Source organism: Manis javanica, chromosome 4 (assembly GCF_040802235.1).
Source record: "Manis javanica isolate MJ-LG chromosome 4, MJ_LKY, whole genome shotgun sequence".
NCBI classification, from domain to species: Eukaryota; Metazoa; Chordata; class Mammalia; order Pholidota; family Manidae; genus Manis; species Manis javanica.
The window spans coordinates 166,565,907-166,587,539 of record NC_133159.1 but is presented as its reverse complement, the minus strand read 5'-3'; the positions used below and the strand labels follow the sequence as shown (position 1 = coordinate 166,587,539).

The 21,633-nt window shown below is 56.6% G+C and overlaps 1 protein-coding gene across 7 annotated transcripts; it reads left to right on the top strand.

The window, feature by feature from the left end:
* The first annotated feature begins 1,475 nt into the window (after positions 1-1,475).
* PLCD3 (phospholipase C delta 3) lies at positions 1,476-19,004 on the top strand. Of its 7 annotated transcripts, none has more exons than XM_073235696.1 (16): positions 5,268-5,339; positions 9,715-9,847; positions 10,663-10,824; positions 10,919-11,147; positions 11,476-11,605; positions 12,610-12,838; positions 13,141-13,225; positions 13,511-13,655; positions 14,342-14,527; positions 15,544-15,684; positions 15,789-15,939; positions 16,727-16,843; positions 17,400-17,566; positions 17,746-17,881; positions 17,978-18,127; positions 18,332-19,004. In XM_073235696.1, the coding sequence occupies exons 1-16, from the start codon at positions 5,283-5,285 to the stop codon at positions 18,418-18,420; spliced, it is 2,307 nt and encodes a 768-aa protein (XP_073091797.1). In that variant the 5' UTR covers positions 5,268-5,282; the 3' UTR covers positions 18,421-19,004. The 7 variants fall into 7 exon arrangements, with proteins under 7 accessions (XP_036853174.2, XP_073091799.1, XP_073091800.1 ...); XM_036997278.2 differs by having other exon boundaries at positions 13,141-13,342; positions 14,342-14,494; XM_073235695.1 differs by having other exon boundaries at positions 13,141-13,342.
* Positions 19,005-21,633: the final 2,629 nt, after the last annotated feature.

The window sequence follows — 21,633 nt, the reverse complement described above, 5'->3', positions numbered from 1 at the left end:
CGGGGCGAATCCGCTGGGCGGTTCCCCAATCCTTGACAGCCAAAGACGGGCGGAAGCGCCCCCCGGTGGACATAGTGAAATGATGCTGAGTCCTCTCGCCCACTGGTGGAAACCTGTCAGCTGAACCCAGGTCCTGCGGATTCCAGTGAACCAACTCAGCTGTTATTCAGACACTTACCAGGTGCTGGTTAAAAAAAAAGGGAGTTATGTCCTGGGGTCAGGGGTTCAGGAGTAGGGACATTGTGTCCCCAGGAACACTTAAGTGCAAACCAGGAGAAGAATGAGGAAGGTCATTCTTGGAAGAAAGAATTGCAGGATCAAAAGTCCAGAGACGAAGATTTGACATTTAGAAAGATATCCAGAGAGGGGTGGGGACCCAACCAGCATGCAGAATCTCTGCGTCGGGAATATCTGAGAATGGGATAGAGCCTGAAGCAAATAGAAGGCAAATCTAGGTCCAGAGAAACTAAGCTTTCTTTTTGAGATGCCACGCTCTTGGCCGCCTCCGAGGGGCGCTGTGCGCCCAGTTCTCCGATCCTGACCTAGGGCACTTACAGACAACCCAGACAGGCGTGCACACGCAAGCGTTCGTCCCTGTCCTCCCACCCTTCAACCACAAATATTCCGGTGGCTTCACGTATAGTAAGTGAACGCATGACTCAGTACCAGAACCCGCACTTGACGCTCCCCCATGGGTTGATGTCACGGACGTCTACGAAGCGTGCAGCGGCTGTCCCAGGAAAAAGAGCGTGCGCTGGGGTGCCAACCCTTCCAACCCTCGAACTCAGAACCGGGATTCTGCTAGTGACTCTTGACTTAGCGCCATACCATCCTCTCCTGATCAGTCAACTTCTAGACTTCTACCACTGAGACGACGGCAATTGCCCTGGCACTGACAGGGTTAATCCTGTGACATAACAGCCAGAGCCTTCCTATCCGCCACCCCTCACTTCCCGCTCCCCCATCCCTAGGGGTCGAGCTGCTGGGCAGCCCACCTCAGCTCCCGAGGTTCTGTCGACTTTCCGGCCCATGGACCCTTGGCCCAGAACCCCGTCCCTGTCTGGCTCCCTTCTGAGGCCTCCTGGAGGGTCAGGGAAAGAGCGGATGGAGAGAGGTCCTGAGTCCGCATTGACTGTGGGTCTGGGGAAAGGAGAGGGTGGCTGTGCTAGAGGGCAGCCCTCTTCCCCTCTGGTGCGCCCCAACCCCTGAATGGGGGCTCCAGTCGCCGATGGGGCCAGGGTAGGAGGATCGCTCCAAGAAAGGGCAGGCAGACTCATGAGCAGGAGGCGAACGCGGAGACTCGGAGGGGGGGACGCAGGCCGGCCCCTCTTCACCTTCCCAAACCTCAGGCAGGGCGCGTGTCCCAGCCTGCGGTCACCGCTCCTCTCCCCGCCCCCGCCTCCTGCGCCGTTCTCGGCCCCGCCCCCTCCCTCCGGGTCCCTCCTTCCCTGAACCTCGTTCCTCCCCCGCCCCCTCCTCCCGACACCACCTCCTCCCGACGCCCTCCCGGGCCGCTAAGTTTCTTCGCTCCGGACTGCACTCTGAGCCGGGGCCGGCCTGGAGAGGCGCGCCCGCTGCCCTGTCCCCGCGCGCAGACCCCGGGCCCGGCCCGGGCCCCACCGAGCCATGCTGTGCGGCCGCTGGAGCAGCTGCCGCGGCCGCCCGCCCGAGATATCCCCGGTGTCGGCCCAGGTCGCGGCGCCCGTCGCGCTGCCGCCCCCGGACGGCGGCACCAAGAGACCCGGGCTGCGAGCGCTGAAGAAGATGGGTCAGTGACCGGCAGGGGTGGTTCGGGGTGGGCGCGGACTCCGCTCAGCGGGCAGCCCGGGAGGGCCTGGGTGTTCCAGCGAGCCGTTCGCGGGCTCCCCAGGCTGCATGGGGTTGTGGAGAGTAGGGCGAGGGATGGAACGCCAGCACCGGTCTCGCTGGGGGTGCACCTGGGGTCACGGGACGTTCCGGGCCGAGCGAGGCGCCCAGGATGGCCTTCGTTTCCCACCAGGAGGCGCCCGCGGGGAGTGCGGGAGTGGGAGTTTGGGCGAGGGACGCGGAATGGTGTTCCTGAGGGCTCCGAGAGTAGATTGAAACGTCAGGCTTGCGATGTTCCCTCACCCAGCTCCCCAACACCCTGTGCCTTCTAGGGTTTGCGGCTCCCCAGGGCGTCCTGGGTTCTTGGCCGCTGGCAGGAGGGCATGAGAATTGTGGAAGAGGCTGGCCTGTCAACCAGTCCTCCAACGCTGCAGCCCCCACAGAGTTGCAACAGCAACATAGACTAGTAGGACTGGTCTAACTGGTGAGCGCATTGCCTTCCGAGTCAGAAAGTCAGAGTTCTACCTCAGATTTGGGAGAAGTCGCTGGGGAGAAGGAATGTGACTGTGGCTTTTTAAGCATCTCCCAGACAGGCCTGGCATGGTGTAGCTACATAAGCGGTGTCAGTCAGTCTTCTTCACCTTCCTGAGAAGTAGGTGGTATGATCCCCAGGTCACAGATGAGGAAATCGACTCAGAGAAGTCAAGGAATTTGTCTGTGACCCCACAGCTAGTATAGGGCAGAGGTGGGCATGCAGGCAGTGCTGCACCACACTGCCGCTGGTATCCTCTCAGGGTCTGAGCAAAGTGTGGCCGATTGGGTGGCTGAGTGGCTTGAATTTGTCTTCTATAAAATGTAAAGTATCATGAAACCAGAGTGGCATATTGGACCTGCTGTGGGTAGAATAGTTAATGATGGAGAGGCCAAGTGTGTGGCTGAGGGAACAGAAGGGCAGGGCTGCCCAGGAGCCTGTTCGAATGTGGAGTAGACTTCAGGGGTTCCAGCTGACAGTCTTGCCTTCTCTTTTCCGCTGCCCGCCCTTTGTTCTTATTTCTCCCACCCGCCACTCATTCGACCTGAATTTACTGAGCGCTGAGTGTTCTGAGCACTGAGCCTGGCATTTGCCTTGCAGAGACATAAGATGATCTCTTATGATCTTGATAAGATGATCTCTACCTTACCTTCCACCAATCATGCATGCATTCACCTAACATTTATTGAGTGCTTATAGGACGTTCTGCCCTGCAGATCCCGAAATGAACAAGACAGACACAGTCCTGGCCCTTAGAGTTGAAGTATTGGCAAGGAGGTCAGACAATGGAATGAAGAACTAAGACTATGTATAAAAGGAGGGGGCAAGTGGGAGCTAGTGAGGGCCCAGGCTGCACCCCAGAGCTGGAGGGAGACTGAGGAGAGGCAAAGGGGGTGAGGCAGGTGGTGGCCTGGTCCTCAGGGTCCTCCTTAGGAAGTTATGGGCTTCCACTGGAGGGCAGCAGGAGCCCCAGAAAGGTCTCAAGCAGGAGGAGGGAGGCAGGAGTTGTGCAGAGAGGGAGTGAGTTGGACGAAAGCGTGGGTGAAACAGGAAAGTGTTATGTCAACGGAGACTCGTTGACAAGCTATGGTGGGGTTCAGAGTTGGGCGGGCGCAGCCAAGGTGGATTCTAAGACCACCTAGGAGGTAGACTGTGTTGGCCTCTGCTATCTGCAGGATCTGAAAGGTGTCTCTGGTGGGTGGCAGTGTCGTTCTCTAGGCTAAGGAGCAGTAGTCTGGGGAGAGGAGGATGGCTGTGGGGGATGAGGTGCCACTGAGGCAATCAGGGCTGGTGTTGGCCAAAGGAGCAGCCCCAGGAGTCAGCCATCCTTCCGAGTTGGCTGCCGCAGGGGCTGTGGCCACCTCAGGAGGGCCCGGCGATGTACCTGCGTACCTGTCTGCCTCTTCATTCTGCACACATTTTGTTTAGCCCCATCAGTGTGCCGGAGCACTGTGTCAGGGGCTGAGGCTATGGCAGTGAGTGACACAGCACTTTGCCCTGGGGGAGCACACAGCTTAGTAGCAGGGGACACTTGTCAACAAATAAGTGCAGGTGAGCCCAGGACTCAGCACCTGTTGGCTGAGTAAGGTTGCACGGGAGTTCTGGGCACGTGGTCACAGGGACACTGTCAGGAACTATGTGGGTGTCAGAATGTCATCTGGGCCACCCTCCCTCCCCACCACTGCCCCATCATGTTGAGTGACTGCTTTGAGAGGAATGTCAGGTCTGAGGGGAAGGCCCTCCCCAGGCCTCACTGAGTCCAGACACAGGGTAGAGATGAAACCCAGTGAGCCCATCCCCTTGGGCCATCAGGGCTTAGACCCAGGCCCCCCAATACAGGGAGCCGAAGCTCGTCCTGAGATGGCCCCCACACTGCTCCCTGTCACAGCCATGGCCACACCCCTTTGGCTAACAGAGCAGATTTTATTTCAGATCAGATCGAGAGACTAGGTCAGGGAGTGGCTCAAAAGCTCAAAGGTGCCCAAGGAAAAGAAAGGGCCTTTAGGGCTATACTGGGGAAACTGGGTAAAGGGGAGGAGGGAGGAATGGTCACCCCATGTTGACTGGGAGTCACTTGTGAACCTGGGGTCCCTCTCCTGTCCCTGCCCCTGGGCCAGCTGCAGGCTTGGCCTGCCCCAGGAAGCCTGGGAATTGTGGAAGCAGAGTCCAGTGCACACCTGCAATGGGCCAGGCACAGGGCTGAGCCGTCGTCTGCCCAGATCCTGCCTGGTCCTTGGCGGTCCCAAGGGGAAGGTGCCACTACTGTTCTCCCAGTGCACGGGAGCTCAGGCGGAGGCGCTGAATTCACCCGCCCAGGGCCACCGGGTCTGTCTGCCCCGAAAGCCTAGTTTTCAATGATAGCTCTTCATTTCCAGAATTTATGAATACTAATTAATGCCTTTATAATACTATGCCGGGGGTACTTCATGTATTAGCTCATTTAATGCTCACAGTCATATGAGCTAGGTGGTACCGTTAGCCTCATTTTAGAAATGAGGAAAACTTAGGTTCAGAGAGCTTCAAAGCAGGGAAGTAGCTGAGAGAGGATGCCAGCTCAGGCAGTCTGTCCCAGCTGGGAGCACAATGAGTGAATGAGTGATTTATGCCTGGGAAGGGCCTGCTACTCCCCTCTCCCGGAGCAGCTCTGCCAACCTCTGGGGGTATCCTCATAGGCGTGCCAAATAAAATACTGGATGCCCAGTTAAATGTGAATTTTAAACAATGGACAATTAGGGACAATGAAGGACATATTTATACTAAAATATTTGTTTATCCAAAATTGGGATTTAACTGGACATCTGAATTTTATCTGAGAGCCTTAACTCCCAGAGCCCCATCCGTGCCTGTGGCCCTGATGCCCCACCCTCCCCTAGTCCTCCCAGCAAGCAGAGCCCTGAGTGGGCAGAATCCTGCTCCCTTCCCTTCCTGGCCTGCACACTCCGCCATGGGCCGCAGAGCAAGAGGGCTCTCCCGATGGCCTGCCCGGCACGTCTCCTGCAGGGTGAGTGGGGCTGCCAATCACTGGATTGGCCTTGAGAGAGGCCTCCCAGTCCTGGCAGGTGCCTGGCCTCTCATGCCCGGCAAGACTGGGTGGCTGACTGGCTCTGTCATGCCTTGTGGACCCCTCTTCTCTCTGCCTTCTTCAGCTCTGAGGAGACCCCACCATGACTTCTGTCCCCAAGTAGGTTTCACACCTACTCTCGCCCTGCCTGGAAGAGGGCTACCACCCCACTTTCCTGTGTCCAGCCTTGGAGCAGGAGAAGTACCGCCTGCCTTTCCTGACTTTGTTGATTCTCCCAGGAATGTTAATGGAGTCTGGCATTGAGCTGCACTGGGCAATAGCACTGGGTGTGGTGGCCAGGAAGGGGGACATGCTCAGTACCTGAGGTCCTGGGGCTGCCTGCTGGCTAGAGGATTAGGGTGCGAAGGTGTTTGGGACCCCCTGCCATTTTGTGTCCTCCCTCCCAGAGCCTCATGGCCCCAGCCACCAGGAACAGCTGCTCTCCTTCCCCTCCCCCCTTTGGCATGAAACTATCATTCGACTGGGCTGTCACTTTTCCCTGCATGTCTCACATTCCTGCTGGAGCCCATGTGCCCTTCCTGAGTGCACTGGCACACACACACACACACACACACACACACACACACACACACACACACAGCCTATTTTCCTCCCTAAGCTGACCCACCTTCCTCCTGCCCACCACACACACAGACACACACACACCAGTGCACACACACCCTACACACACCCTCACTGGAGACCTACCACTCCTTCCACACCCTGCTCTCTGCATATTACCCCTCTGTGTACACAGCCTGTAACCACACAGCACCCCCACCTCCCCTGCTCTGGCCCCCACCCACCCCTGCCACTGCCCTGCACCCACCCATCTTTGCCTTGGGCAGCCCGCACTGCTATCAGCCACACTGCTGTCAGAGGGCTTGCCCTCCCTGAGCTCCAGGGACCCATGCATGCAAAGGCTGGAATTTGGGGGTCAGGGATGGACTTGGCCTTTGCCACGCCCCTTCTAGCTCTGCCGTTGAGTTTCCTGCCCATGGCCTTGGCTACCCAGATAGAACTGCCCAGGCCCCAGACCACACACAGCCCATATCGCCCAGGCTAAAGGTAGTAGTTGGGAAACTGTGGACCTGCCCATTCCTCACCAACCCTGGTCTCTCTGGAGGCTGAGACAAGCAGGGAATGTGTCTGAACCCAGCTGACAACACTGAACAGGGCAGAGGAGGGCCCCGCTGGGGGCTCTGCTGGGGGCCCCGGGACCGAGGAGGACAGATGGATCGAAGAACTGCATCCCTCTTCCCTCCTGGAGCACTGCTTCAGCTTCCTTCTTTATAATTTAGTGAGTGCCCGACGTGGGTCCGGCCCTAAACAGAGGGCTCCCCGTGCTTCAGTTCATTCCACGCATTCCAGCTGCACACTGCCAACCTGGTGGCCCTGGACAAGTGAGCTGCTCTGCGCCTCTTCAACAGCTTTACTGAGATACTCACATACCAGACAACTCACCCATTTAGAGTATACTCGCTTTCTGGCATATTACATTCTTCGTTTTTTAAAATCGTGGTAAAATATATCTAATGAAATTGGCCATTTTAACCATTTTTAAGCAACTTATTTAGTGGCATTAATTACATTCACAGTATTGTGCTACTATTTCCAAAACTTTCCATCATCCTAAACAGAAACTCAGTAACTATTAAGCAGTAATTTCCCCCTCCTCCCTTCCCCCAGCACCTGGTAACCTCTAATGTACTTTCGGTCTCAGAGTTTGCTTATTTAATTAAGGTCTAAGTGACATATAATCTGTTTCTATGAATTTGCCTCTTCTAGGTGCCACATATAAGTGGAATCGTATGATATTTGTCTTTTTGTGTCTGGCTTATTTCATTAGCATAATGTTGTCAAGGTCCATCCATGTTGTAACATAGATCAGATTTCATTCCTTTTTATGGCCGATTATTCCGCTGTACATGTACATCACATTTTGATCATCCATTCATCTGCTGATGGACATGTTTCCACTTTTTGGCTATTTTTCACCTTCATCTTTACTGCTCTTATTTCATGATTGTTTCCCACACCTGCTCAGTGGAAGTGGCCATGGTGCTGGTCCAGCCCAGGGTACAGGCAGAGATGGATAGGTAGAGAATCCACAGAAACCGCAGGAGGCAGCTGTACCTGCTCCAAGCAGGAGTGAGGTCCAGGAAACATCTGCGGGTCTGTGCCTGGCAGGACCTATAAACATTTACTAGGCGGCTGGCCGGAGGGCCAGGCCCCTCTCAGCATCATGGCCCAGGCCCTGGGCCCTCCTCCTGACCTCACCCTCTTACCTCTGCTGGAGCTGCCCTTCCTGTCTGAAGCCCCCTCACTACTCCAGCGTTCAAAAGCTCAAGCAACAGAGAAATAGTGGCCCCCACCTGGGAATCAGCACCAAGGCCTGCCTACCTGGCACCACACTGTCGCTTTTCCACTGGGTGTGTGGTTGGGGACAGTGTGATCCAGGGGCCAGTACTGGTTGGGTGGCATACTGGAATGTCACCTTTTACCCCAACAGTCTCTTGGGGAGCTGGGATGAGGGCCAAGAGCAGGGGCCCCCTCAGTGTGGGAACCTGTCCTAAGGGTGTCCGGTCAGGAGTTCTGGCTGCCTGTCTCGATGTACTGTTTGTAGAAGACTCTGGACAAAGCAGGCCCTCAGTGACTCACCTCCATTTCCGGCTTTAGTCATTCACCAGTCCCCGCACCTACCCCCCAACTCTGGGCTTGGCATATCAGAGGGCTGGTTGGGTGGGGGGTAGGGGGGGCCCAGCTGCAGAGCCTGGCTATCGTGGGAAGGAGAGGCCCCCTTTCCCACAGCTGAAGAGGTGGAGGAGGGCCGGGCTCAGCTGTGGCCCTGCAATTTCCCCAACTGTCCTGCCCCTGCCCTGTTGTTTCTCAGGATGAGAGAATTCACAGGTTGCCTGGAGATGGACATAGGGGGCTGAAGGTCTGGAGAGTCTCTTGGTCTGGTACATGCCACATTCTAGCTCTTCGGAAAGAAGAAGAGAGTCCCACCTCCCCCTCCTGGCCAAGGGAAGCCAAATGGGCACTGACTCCTGAGAGACCCTTGGAGCCATTTGGGCCACAGGCTGGCCCTGAAGGGGTCCATAGCCTCCTAAGGATGGCAGATTTTTCCTGCTGGCCCCAAGAATCTGATTCTTAGTTGCAGTTGCCCTCAAAGTCACAGGGTAGATTTTTAAGCATACAGTTACCCAGGCCCCAACTCACACCTGCTGGAGGAATCTCTGAACCATGGGTTTTGCATCCTCCTCCATGTGATTCTGATGTGCAGCCAGGGTTGAAAAACCCTGAAACATAAGGCTTCTGCCCTGAACTCAGGACAGATGGGGCAGGGCTGGGGGTACAATGTACTTAGCTCCCCAGTGGTCTGTCCACCTGCCTCCCCTTTCAGAAAACACAGGCTGTGAGCCTGGCTCTGGAACGAGTGTGAGGTGACGACACAAGACCTCATACCTGCCTCAAGTTTATTAAAGCTCACTGAGGTTCCAGTTTACCTGCAGTGTCTGCACATTTGTGATTTAAAGTAAAAAGTGCTGTTGGTGGTCAAGGAGGGAGAATAACCATTTGAGGACAAATCAAGGGGGACTTCCTGGAGGAGACAGTGTCTGAGCTGGTCCTTGAAGTACTCCAGTGTGAGGAAGAGGAAAGGGAGAAGGATCCTACAAAGATTCTAAGAGAGTGAGAGAAGGAGGCCCAGGGATTTAGACTTGATTCCATGGGTCAGAGTTTGAAACTTGAGAAAGCAGGGGCTTCAGGGTCACAAAGCCTAAAGCCAAACCCAGTATTGGTGGTTTGTTAAAATTAAGTAGGAAGAGAGGCCCCCTGTCCTGTTTGGTTTAGCACAGTGGTGTTTTAGGGATTTTTTTGTTATCGTTTCAGTTTGATTTACTTGCCAACATTGGAAAATCTGGATGCTTCACATAGAAACCCAGTTTCCTGCTCCCTGGAAACTCCGGAGCCTCACCCACTCCTGCTGCCCTCCTCCTTCCAAAGGGTGTGGGCCTTCCAGTTGCCTGGTTCCCACCCCTTTTGTTGTTCCCTGCCTCATAAACCCTTGGTGCTGACCCCTGCTGAGGCAAATCAGAGCAGGGTGCGGCACCCCCAGGATGGGCAGCATGTCGATTGAATTTTGGATTTTGCTGGAGGTACTATTGTGGTCTCCATTTTATGCATGGAGAATAGGAGGCTTAGAGCAGTCACAAGTCAGTGCCACCAAGGCCATGTCATTGGGAAGTGACCAGATCGGAATCCATGGACCCCTGAATTTAAATTCTACTTTTTCCTTCTATCCCCTTCCCAGGTTAGTAGCAGGGAGGTGGGGGAGAGGAAAAGACAAGCGGGAGCAGAGGGGTTCTGTGTGGTGGCCAAGCGCAAAGCCAAGCCTCCAGGTTTTGAAGCTGCGTCACCACTTTCTAGCCACGGAATTCTGGCAGGTGTTTACACTTTCCTGCACTTGTTTTCTTATGTTAATACCCAAGCAGAGGCTGGCACGCAGTAGGCGCTTTGTAAGCATTTGTCCCATTGAGGAAGGAGGACACAATGACCAGAAAGCACATGTGCACTGAGGGATTACTCAGGGCTGTGACAGTGGTTGGGCAAGGGGCCACAGAAGACCAAGCCTTTGGCTGGGCCCCACCAGGTCAGAGACCCCTGGAGATCAGCCACAGGCTTGCCAAAGCAGGGCTGGTCCTGGAGTCCTTGGCCCAGGACTCTGGAGTCAGAGAGGCCTCTGCCTTCCTCCCTTGTCCTTGGGAAAGCAGAGGTGAGGAGCTTGAGTTGTAGCAAGAGAGAATTAGGTTAGATAGCGAGACGACCTTCTTGATGGTCCAGGTTTCACATCAAGGAAAAAGGCTGTTGGTGGCAGGTTTGGGGCTTGAAGGCTGGAGGCTGTGATGGAGGGGGTGACAGAGAGGGTGATTTCTAGTGAAGTCTGAGACCCAGGCGCTGCCGGAGGGTTGCTCTACTCTGAGAGCCTCCAGAGGTGGCTGCTTGGCAGGGAGGAGGTGGCCTGCTACTGGCACCCCTCCCAGGGGGTCTGGGTGGGGTACACAGATCACAGACCTTGGGGCCAAAGGGCCTAAAGCCCAGCCCAGTATTGGAGCCTGTTACACCAAGGAGAGGAAGAAAAGCCTGAGCAGGTTTGGAAAGGCTCAGGGAGGTAGGCCGCTGCTCGCAGCTGGGAGGAGGGTGGAGGGATTTTCCCAGCAGGGCCAGGACCCCAAGCCCTGTGGCCTTGTGCCCCCTGCAGGCCTGACAGAGGATGAGGATGTGCGTGCCATGCTGCGGGGATCCCGGCTCTGCAAGATCCGCTCACGGACGTGGCACAAGGAGCGGCTGTACCGGCTGCAGGAGGATGGCCTGAGCGTGTGGTTCCAGCGGAGCATCCCGCGTGCGCCTTCGCAGCATATCTGTGAGCCTGGGCCGGGAAGCCGGACGGTCTGGTACAGTGCCCAGGCCCGCCCGGCCGCCCTGACCCTCCGCGCGCGTCTCGTCCCTCCCCACAGTCCTCGTGCAGCACATCGAGGCCGTCCGCGAGGGCCACCAGTCCGAGGGCCTGCGGCGCTTCGGCGGTGCCTTCGCGCCGGCACGCTGCCTCACCATCGCCTTCAAGGGGCGCCGCAAAAACTTGGACCTGGCGGCGCCCACAGCCGAGGAAGCACAGCGCTGGGTGCGCGGCCTGGCCAAGCTGCGCGCACGCCTCGACGCCATGAGCCAGCGCGAGCGCCTCGACCAATATCCTGCCCGGGGAGGGGAGGGCCATCCCCAGGTGTGACGGGAGGGCAGGCCCTGTCCCTGGAGGATCCCAGGTCGAGGAGAGGCATGACCCTGTCCCTAGAGGGCCCATATTCTGAAACAGTCCCTTGTCTTCAGAACTGTGGGTGGTGACATGGTCTCCCATCTCTGGAGAGTCCTGGTCCCTTGAAGGACATGCCAATACTGTGCTCAGGGAGTCCAAGGCTGCAGGGTGCCCTGGAGCCAGGCAGAGGTGACCTACCTGTCAGTTACCTGTCAGCTAGGGGCAGTGCCCAGCCTGTTGCTGGTATTTCCTGAGCACCCACACCTGGATCCACTCCTACCTGCACCGGGCTGACTCGGACCAGGATAGTAAGATGAGTTTCAAGGAGATCAAGAGCCTGCTCAGAATGGTCAACGTGGACATGAATGACATGTACGCCTACCGCCTCTTCAAGGTGGGCTCCTGCCACCACTCTGACCTCTGCTGTCTGCCCTCCCCCAGCCGTCTGAGTCATCAGCTTCCACCCCACCCCCCCATCTTGTGGGAGAGTGGCCTCTCCCTGCAGAAAGGCCACATCTGGGCCTGGTTACCCTTTTACCCTCCCCTGAGGCCACTGGGCTGGGATGGGAGTGTCGGCCCAGAACTTCTTTCCTCACCCAGGCAGAGCCCTAGCACAGGCAGGGCCTCGGGCCTTCCCACCCCTCCAAAGTGAGCAGCAAAGCCATAGTTTTCATTTTTCCAGGCCTACAGGGCCCCCTTTGCACAGGTGACTGTGTGTGGTGTGCATGCAGGAGCACAGGCAGGAGTCCAGTCACAGGCACGTGTGCACACCTCCTCCGCTGTGGTGCATGTGACACCTCCACACATGACCGTGTACACGCTCATGTGACACCTCCACATGTGACCGTGTACACCCTATGTGTGGGAGCACAGACAGGGGCACACAGGGCTGGGCTCTGCACCCAAGGCCCAGTCCATGCACATGGTAAACACCTGTGTGGATATTGTGACACCTGTTTGCCCAGCCTGACACTGAAGAGAGCCATGGCACCTGTACACCTGGGCTGACAGCTCCCCCCGGACTGCTCCACATGATTCTCGGTTATTTGTTGCACACTGCCCCTGGGCATGAATGTGGAACTGTGAGGATGGTAATGTATGCATGGGCAAGGGAAATTATGGCATGGGCTCAGTTCTGTCCAAGACCACTGTTTTTCCTCCCACATCTCCATTCTTGGGGTAGGTCATGGTATAGGGGACTGGCACTGAAGCCAAGAGACCTTCTTGAGAGTCCGAGCCCTACAACGTACCAGCAGTGAGCTTGCACGGGACTGGAGCCTCACTAGCTCTCCACTTCTCAGCCTGTGAAATCTGCCTTCCTGCTCTGGCAGGTGTGTCAGGGCAGGCTAGCTTGCGCAGGGCGGCCCCTTCCTCTGAGTTTCCCCTGCTGCTTTCTAGGAGTGTGACCACTCCAACAACGAGCGGCTAGAGGGAACTGAGATTGAAGAGTTTCTGCGGCGTCTGCTGAAACGCCCCGAGTTGGAGGACATCTTCCACTGGTACTCAGGCGAAGACCGCGTGCTGAGTGCCCCTGAGCTGCTGGAGTTCCTGGAGGACCAGGGCGAGGATGGCGCCACGCTGGCCCACGCCCAGCAGCTCATCCAGACCTATGAGCTCAATGAGACAGGTGGGGGGTCTGACAGAGGGGCTTGGGGTCAACACAGTCCCACCTTGGCATCTGACAGGTCGGGGTTCCAGTCAAGTGGGCCATCTTCAGCAGGTTACCTCACCTCTTCAAGACTCAGCTGCCACATCTGTAAAATGGCAGAGTAATGTGCCTTTCTCATAGGGTTTGGTGGAGATGAAATGGCCTAACTTAGGTAGAGTTCAGGTGGTAGATAGTGTTTATTGAGTGAGCTTTGGGGGCATTTGGGGCTGGACATGGGATCCTCCTTATGGCCTGATGCTCTGCTCTGCCCATCCCTGCAGCCAAGCAGCACGAGCTGATGACACTGGATGGCTTTATGATGTACCTGTTGTCACCTGAAGGGGCTGCCCTGGACTCGGCCCACACGTGTGTGTTCCAGGACATGGACCACCCCCTCTCCCACTATTTCATCTCCTCCTCCCACAATACCTATTTGACTGACTCTCAGATTGGGGGACCCAGCAGCACCGAGGCCTATGTTAGGTATAGCCAGGGCACAGTGGGAGTGAACGTGTCTGAGAGTCCAACTTGGGGGCAATATGGAGTTCAGCTCCTACTGTGAACTTCCTGGACCTACCTGGCTTAGCCCATCTGTCTCCCTGTGCTGTGGCACCCACATGATACCATGCCCGTCCATCTGTCTGTCCTCAGGGCCTTTGCGCAGGGATGCCGCTGTGTGGAGCTTGACTGCTGGGAGGGGCCAGGAGGGGAGCCCATCATCTACCATGGCCACACCCTCACCTCTAAGATCCTCTTCCGAGATGTGGTCCAGGTTGTACGTGACCACGCCTTCACGGTGAGCCCCCAGGACCCCTATGCCCAGCCCCGGAGTCCTCCGGGTGACTCCAGCCATTCTCAGCCCTTCCAAAGGAAATCTTGCCCAAAGACTCACTCTTTCGCCAAGTGCTGCTGGGACAATTGGCCAGTGGAGGAATGAAGCTTTGTGAGAGGCTCCCTTCTCCCACCTTCAGATTTAGTAAATGTATTAAAATCACATTTCCAGAAGAAAACCTTGAGGGTATGGAAGGACATTTTAATCATGACTCCCAAAGATAAAGCCATTAAAAAGAAGCTCAGCATGGCGTCTTTATAAAATTTCAACTTCTTTTAAGCCACACATATCCTTCCATCAACAAAGGGTGGACTCAGGGGAAACATCTGTAACATAAACAACTGGTCAATGTCATTAACGTGTAAAGAACATTCATAAAAGAAAAACATCTCTGTAGCTGCTCTCAGCCTCCCAGACAGTCCACCCCTTTCCCTGAGACCCCAGGTCTGACCTCTGCCCCTCCCTGGACACACTGGTCCCACCATGTGTCCCGCATCCCACCTACCCAGTCCCCTCAGAGTGGGCTCTCCAGAGCCCTGCCTTCGCCTGCCTGTCCTGAAAGGGGTTGGGGGTCAGGTGGAGTGGGGGGCGGGGGTCTTGGATGGGGGAGGGGTGAGTGGCTCTGAGCTGTTGCCCCCCACCCCCCACAGCTGTCCCCATACCCCGTCATCCTGTCCCTCGAGAACCACTGTGGGCTTGAGCAGCAGGCTGCCATGGCCCGCCACCTTTGCACCATCCTGGGGGACATGCTGGTGACACAGGCGCTGGACTCCCAGAACCCTGAAGAGCTGCCGACCCCAGAGGTGATGCCCCCAGACACTCAGCCTGGGCCGGAGGTAGGGCCTGCCTGTGGTCCACCATCCATCCGCATCTGCTCATGCCACCTTCCTGGGTCAGGACCCCTCACATCTCTCTGCCTTCACCTTCATCTGTTATCTGTCACCAAGGTGTTGTCACTCACCTGCCCTCCATTCTTGACTAGACTCACCCCACCTTCTCAACTGAAATTCAAACCTCCCAAGACCTGGCCCTGCCCTCCCCACTCTGCCTTGCTGCTCAGAGTCCCTGCAAATTCAGTCATTGCCACTCCCTTGGTTGACACCGTCTTCACCAAGCCCAATTGGTTAGAATTCTAGCTCAAAGTAAACGGCCTCTTCCTGTGGCCTTATAAACTTAAAACCTTCCTCAGCTCTCTGGCCAGAGATGGTCCTTCCTTCTTTCCTCCCAAACCCCACAACATTTTATCGCCTCCTCAAGACAGTTATCTTCTTTAGGATCCTTGAAAGCCTAAAGTAAGGCTCCCCTTACTCCCAACCCCAAATACGCAGAGAATGTCGATCCACCTCTGCGTGTGTGTGCATGTGTGTGTGTATGATTAGACTTTATTAGCATGAAAATAACATACAAATGGTAAAAAAAAAACAAAAAACGAGCTAAAGTGTATACAATGAAAAATGGATTCTCCTGCCCTATTTCACAGGAAGTAATCGCCTTCAACAGTTTCTTGTGTGTCCTTCCAGAATTTTCCCATGCATTTATATGAAGCTATCTGTACGTAGCTATCTTCCCTTTCAGAGATCTCACCCAGGAAGATCATGTGATTGTGTGTTCTACACCCACTTCTTTCATGTCGATCTTTCAGTCTCAAGCTGCCCCATTGATTGAATGCTGCTGTGCAGTGTTCTGGTGTCGGGAGGGGGTTCACCAGCCACCGAATGGCCTTGCAGGCTGTTCCCCGGTTTTCCTGTTACAAACACCACTTGTCTCTGTGCCTCCTTTCCTGCTCCCCACCCCCAGCCAGCCACTGACGTAGGGGCAGGAGGACTTAATCCTTCCATATTGGCCTTAACAGCAGTTGAAGGGCCGGATCCTGGTGAAAGGGAAGAAGCTACCAGATGCTCAGAGCAAGGATGCTCGGATGCTTTCTGACCGGGAGGAAGAGGAGGAAGAGGAGGAGGAAGGGGAGGTGGAGGCTGAGCAGCAGAGGCGGTGGGTGAGTGGGCCTGGCTGGGCTGGGAAGGGGCTGGGTACTACTGTGGCACTCAGGCCAGTGTGCAAGGGAAAGCAAGTTGGACCTCCACTGGGCTCGTCTCCCAGGCCAAGCAGATCTCCCCGGAGCTGTCGGCCCTGGCCGTGTACTGCTGTGCCAGCCGCCTGCGGACCCTGCGCCTGCCGCCTGCCCTGCCCCAGCCCTGCCAGGTCAGCTCTCTCAGTGAGCGCAAGGCTAAGAAGCTCATCCGAGAGGCAGGTAGGAGTCGGGACATCGGGTATCTGGGGGCAGGAGGGCAGTGGAAGCCTGCAGGATCCTGTGTTCTGAAGTCGGTCTGGAAAGGAGATTGAGAGGGCTTCAGTGCATTAAAATAGGAGGACCCCAGAGAGGGGCTCAGGGAACAGGTGCCCAGCACCTGCCCAGCTCTGCACCACATGTGCAGGGAGGAGGGAGGCTGCTGTCTGCCTTCACGGGGCTCACAGCCTATGGTGAGCCAGACATAGTCAGGGAATTATGATGCAAGGCAATCACCTGGGCCATGAACAGGACCTAGGGATGCCCAGCAGAAGGGCGAGATCAGGGAAGGCTTCCTGAGCAGGTGAGGCCTGCAAAGGCACTTGAGCAAGGGATGAGGAGGAAGCAGCCAGTGGAAGAAGGAGGAGGTGTTTCCAGGCAGGAGGAGCAGGTGTACAAAGGCCTGGAGGCGTGACGCGCAGGAAGAGTCCTGGGAGTCTGCAGCATGGCTGGAGGAGTGCACGCGGGATGAGGGACGAGGGCCTGGGGTCAGGAGTGTGGGGACTTGGGGCTGGGGTGCTGTGCCGGGCTGTGGACACGGGTCCCTGCCCCTCTCTAAAGCAGTCTCCTTTGTGAGATCCTCCCTTCACCCTAGGCCAGAGAAATCAAGGAGCTGGGGCAGGGGGTCTGGAGTAGGGGTTCAGCCTCTGTGTCCAGCTTGTCCCTGGGGTTGGGAGGGTAGAGGTTACAGGCCTTGGCACCAGGTGAGGGGCCCCCCAGGGGCGGCCACATTACACCCCAATCTCCTCAGGGAACAGCTTCGTCAGGCACAATGCCCGCCATCTGACCCGTGTCTACCCGCTGGGGCTACGGATGAACTCGGCCAACTACAGCCCCCAGGAGATGTGGAACTCAGGCTGTCAGCTGGGTGAGTGGGGCAGCAGAAATGGGGCGTGGGCAGCGTGCTGCAGGGGGGTGGGGGGGCACAGCTTCCCAGAATGGAGGAAGACGTGCTTTCTTAGTAACAATTATTAAAAGAATTTGTCAGCAAGGTAGGTGGGTAAACACAAATCAGGTTCATTTTGTTCTTGACAATGTAAAAGTTTCACATTTTGATGAAGGTAAAAATTTTAAACCTCCATCACATGTGCCCCCAGACATATACACACACATGCCCCTGGGAGTCCCACTGGGTCAACGCTGAGGGTGGGTCTGGAGGTGAGCTGAGCCCTGACAAAGGAGGGAAATACCGTCCCCTTGGGGATAGGCATGGGAGCCCCCAGCTCTGGCTCAGGCCTATGCCCAGCCCCACCCTCTGGCCTCGAGGGTACCAGGGATAAAGTGACAGTGGGGGCTGGGTTCTGTGGCTACCACGATGCAGCCCCCAAGCCATGGTGGATCGAGGTGAGCAGTGGGGCCCCTGAAGCTGAGCAGCGAGAAGGTGGCCACGAAGAGCCCCTGCCCTGACCCTGCTCTGTCCACAGTGGCCCTGAACTTCCAGACGCCAGGCTACGAGATGGACCTCAATGCTGGGCGCTTCCTCATCAATGGGCAGTGCGGCTACGTCCTGAAACCTGCCTGCCTGTGGCAGCCTGACACAAACTTTAACCCTGAGTGCCCTGGACCCCCCAGAACTACTCTCACCATCCAGGTTAGCAGCCTGGACCAAGCTGTCCCCTGGGTCAGGGTGAGGTCTGGGGACAGCTTGGGGTGAGGGCAGCCCAAGTGTCTAAATGCCCAGGACCAGAGGCTTCCTGCCCTGAAGGAGGGACATGGCAGGCTTGGGTCCTGGCTGGGACCAGACAGAAGCTGCCCATCATCCCTGTGCAGGTGCTCACTGCACAGCAGTTGCCCAAGCTGAACGCTGAGAAGCCAAACTCCATCGTGGACCCCCTGGTGCGTGTCGAGATCCATGGGGTGCCTGCAGACTGTGCTCAAAAGGAGACCAACTACGTCCTCAACAATGGTGGGTGGACCCTGCTGGTGGACATGGGGGGCAGCAACAGAGAACACGGGGTGGGCCAGGGAGCAGCTGCTCTTGACTGCCGTGCCTGTGCCCTAGGTTTCAACCCCTGCTGGGGGCAGACCCTGCAGTTCCAGCTGAGGGCTCCTGAGCTGGTGCTTGTCCGGTTTGTGGTAGAAGATTATGACACCACATCCCCCAATGATTTTGTGGGCCAGTTCACGCTACCTCTCCACAGCCTGAAGCAAGGTCGGCGGGGGTTGGTGGGGATGGAAAGGTGTTGGGGTCCAGGCCTCCAAGACCCTCTGCACCTGGGCCATGAATTTCCTCTGAGAGCCTGCCCTGAGCCAGGCCTGAGCTGGAGCCCAGCCCCGAGGGGTGGGCTGTGCTCCCAGGGCCTGCCCCTATAGGGTTGGGGGCAGAGAACCTGATGCCTGGCTACCCTCCCTACAGGGTACCGCCATATCCACCTGCTTTCCAAGGATGGGGCCTCACTGTCACCAGCCACGCTTTTTGTCCACATCCGTGTCCAGTACTCCTGAAGGCCGAATGACGCTGCCTGGAGTTCTGCAGGTGCCAGTCTGCACCCTGTAGCAGAGGCCCTCTCCTCCTCTGGAGGGGAGCACTGTGGGGAGTACCAGCCCCTCCAGCTTGCTCACTTTGCCTGCTTGCCAGACTCTGGTCTCCACTGGTGCTGGGCTGCCTCGGCCCCTCCAGACAAGCAGTTGATCCTTTCCCTGCAACCCTGGGCTGCTGAGATGGCTCAGCTGCTCGGGGCTTTGCTGCCCACCCCCTGCCCATGATGGCTTATGAAGAGCCAGGGCTGTTGCTGCCAAGAGACTTAGGGAGCAGGACATATGAGCCCTCATCCCCTCTGCCCCACAATGAGGTCATCCCAGACTCCTTCCCCCAGAAGAGTCCAGCGCCCCCTTTGTCCACCACCAGGCATTAGGCCCTCCTTTCCCCCAGGCTTTCCTGGGTTCCCCCTTCCAGCTTTTGGACCAGGGCTGAGGCCCAGAGTCCTGGGGGAAACTAGGTATAAGTTTTTAACTTGTGTCATAGAAGAACCCTCGAGAGGACGATAAAACAAGTCTACTTTAAAAAATAAAAAAGCAAGTTTATTTTACCAGTGCCATTCTCTGAGCACTTCTGAGGCACACCCAGAGGCCCATGAGGAGGGCTGGGGGGCAAAGCTCCTTGGGCGTCTTCCCCCAGCAGGGCTTGAATCTGCCTAGGACAGCCAGAGGATGCTGGGGGAAATGCCGCGGCTCTAAATAGCTCCACCCCTGCCTCTTGGCTTAAAGCTGCCGCTGGAATCACAAGATGGTGAGGACACTAATTCACTGCGCCCCCGTGCCCCGCCCCCCAGACGCACACGGAGGTGCCCTGAATGGGGAGGGGCAGGTAGGTGGGCTTCTGCCAGGGAAGAATTGTTACAGCCCTAAAGGGGATGGGGACAGGACTCTGAGGGGCCTCAGACAGACCCCCACTTCCTGGGCTCAGCTGGGTTTGAGGCCCCTGTCTGCTCAGCAGACAAATCCCAGAGACCTGGGGCCCGCCTTCCACCAACCACCAACCTTTTAAACAAAGGTCTGGAAAGCAGCAGGTTGCTCCGGGCTTCCTTGAGACGCTGGGAGAGCGTGCCAAGACACAGATGACAGAATCCAGAAAACACCTGTAAGAAAGTTGACTTTCTGGGGTTAAAAGCAGAGCCCTGGTATTTTGCGTTCCATCAGTCAACAGCACCAGCACCGAATAAGGACAGAGCTTGATGGCAGTTCCCAGAGGGTGGCCCGAGAGGAGGGCTGGGCTTGGGCTTCGATCTGCCACCCAAGATTCCAGGCTGTGCTGTCCCCACGTTCCTGCTATCCCATGACTTGATGCAATCCAGGCACCCGGTGCCTGGGGCTGTGAGGAGGGCCACGTAAACTGCAGCCCTGGGCTGAGAGGTGCAGCGAGGCCGAGTCCAGTCTTAATATACAAAGAGCAATAGAGTCTAGTCCCTGCAGGGCCAGCTCCGGTCAGGGCCTGGGCTGGGGGTCCTATGTCAGGTGAGCTCTGGACCCGGGGCAGAGATCCATGATCCTGCTTTGCTTCTTTGGCTTGGTGTAACAGGAAAAGGGTTGCTGCTGCTAGGGTAAGAGCCCCAAAGCTGAGAAGATGGCCTTGAAAAGGCAAGTCTTTAACACAGGGAAGCTGATAGGCACTGAATATGGGAAGTGGATGTGAAGACGCCACAGCTTGTAACTCTGGAGGTCCCTGGGTGGGGACCACCCACAGGGCTGTTCTCAGCCTAAATCTAAGGGTGGGAATGAAGGCAATCTTCATTCAGGAGCTACGGTGAGCTGGGGTGGGAGGCAGGGGTGCTGGGAGTGGGGAGAGACACAAAGTGTGGGTTTTGCAGGGTGGGGTGTCAAGTACTCTAGGAAAGGCCTCACAAATGATTCCAGTGTCTTCTCAGGCTGCAGTTCAGGGCTCAGGTTCTCAGCAAAGGGGCTCAGAGGCATCAGCTACGGAGGGCCTAAAAGGAGCATGGGATCAGAGAATGGACGAAAAGTTCCGAGGAAGAGAATGGGGACATGGGATATCTGAATGTAGTCACTCAGGCCCTTTCTCAGAGACTGGTTCAGTAGATGTGCAGTGGGGCCTGGAAACTTAGTGTTAAAAGCACCCTGCTGGCTCAGCGGAACCACCAGGCTCTGGCTCAGAGGGGCAGATGGGGTACTGGACTTGTGGGGAGGGGCGGTGCCTGTGCCCTGCATCAGAGGGGCCACTGCTGGCCCAGAGAGCTGCTCTGCTTCAGGGATGCCTGGGACTGGCTCTGCTGCGGGGGACCCGGTGACAGCTCACAGCCCAGCCGCTCCTCTTACATGGAGTGAACGTGGGTGGGCACTGGCTCCTTGATGGCAGGCTGGGGAGGCTAGGGGAAAAAACACAAGTTTGCCCCAAAAGGGCAGCCTTACAAAGGAAGGTATTCAAGTGGCCTTTCCTGTGGGACCCTGTCACCCGCAGGGAGAGGGCGCTCTAGCCCAGGCAGGGGGCTCCCTCTGTTGGCTGCCACCTGCTGACCAGAGGAAAACAAGGAGGGCAGAAAGGTTTTGTTCAGCTGCTTCCTTTATTAGAAGTGAGATGTATCAAGTAGAACAATGCATTTGGTATTTCTTCCCCCACCCTGGAAACGGATGCCCCTCCCACAGCCCAGAGAAAAGCCAGACAAAAAGGTGAAGCTTCCCCCCTTCCCTGTCTCAGATGTGGCACTTTGCCTGCAGCCAGTATTTTTGAATTTACTTGAATGAAGCTGTCCCACACAGACTCCCTAGGGACAGTCTATTTGCAGGCCTGCCTACACTTGGCAGTAGGGTGAAAATGAAGCCTTGGGTCTCCGGTTCTGGGAAGATGGGGTGGTGAGTAGGGTCAGGCCACACAAAGGCTGCCCTTGGGTGGGGAGGCCCTGGCCAGAGATATGGTCCCGCCCTGTCCCCTCCCTGGCCTGATGACCAGTCTCTCACCTTCTTCTGGACTGCAGCTCTAAGAAGCTATCCAGCCAGGCCTTTTGGGCCAATCCTTTGGTTGGTAAAATGCTGGTCATCTTTGGACAAAGAATTCAAGACTACAGAGACACCCATCCTGAGCTTCAGTGAGCCAGCAAATAATGGGGGACAGTGGCAGGTAGAAGGGAGTTGCAGGCAAAGCCTGAAATTTTCCATAAACCTTGGTGTAGAAGTGGCTTAGTGTGGGCTGGCTTCAAACAAGAT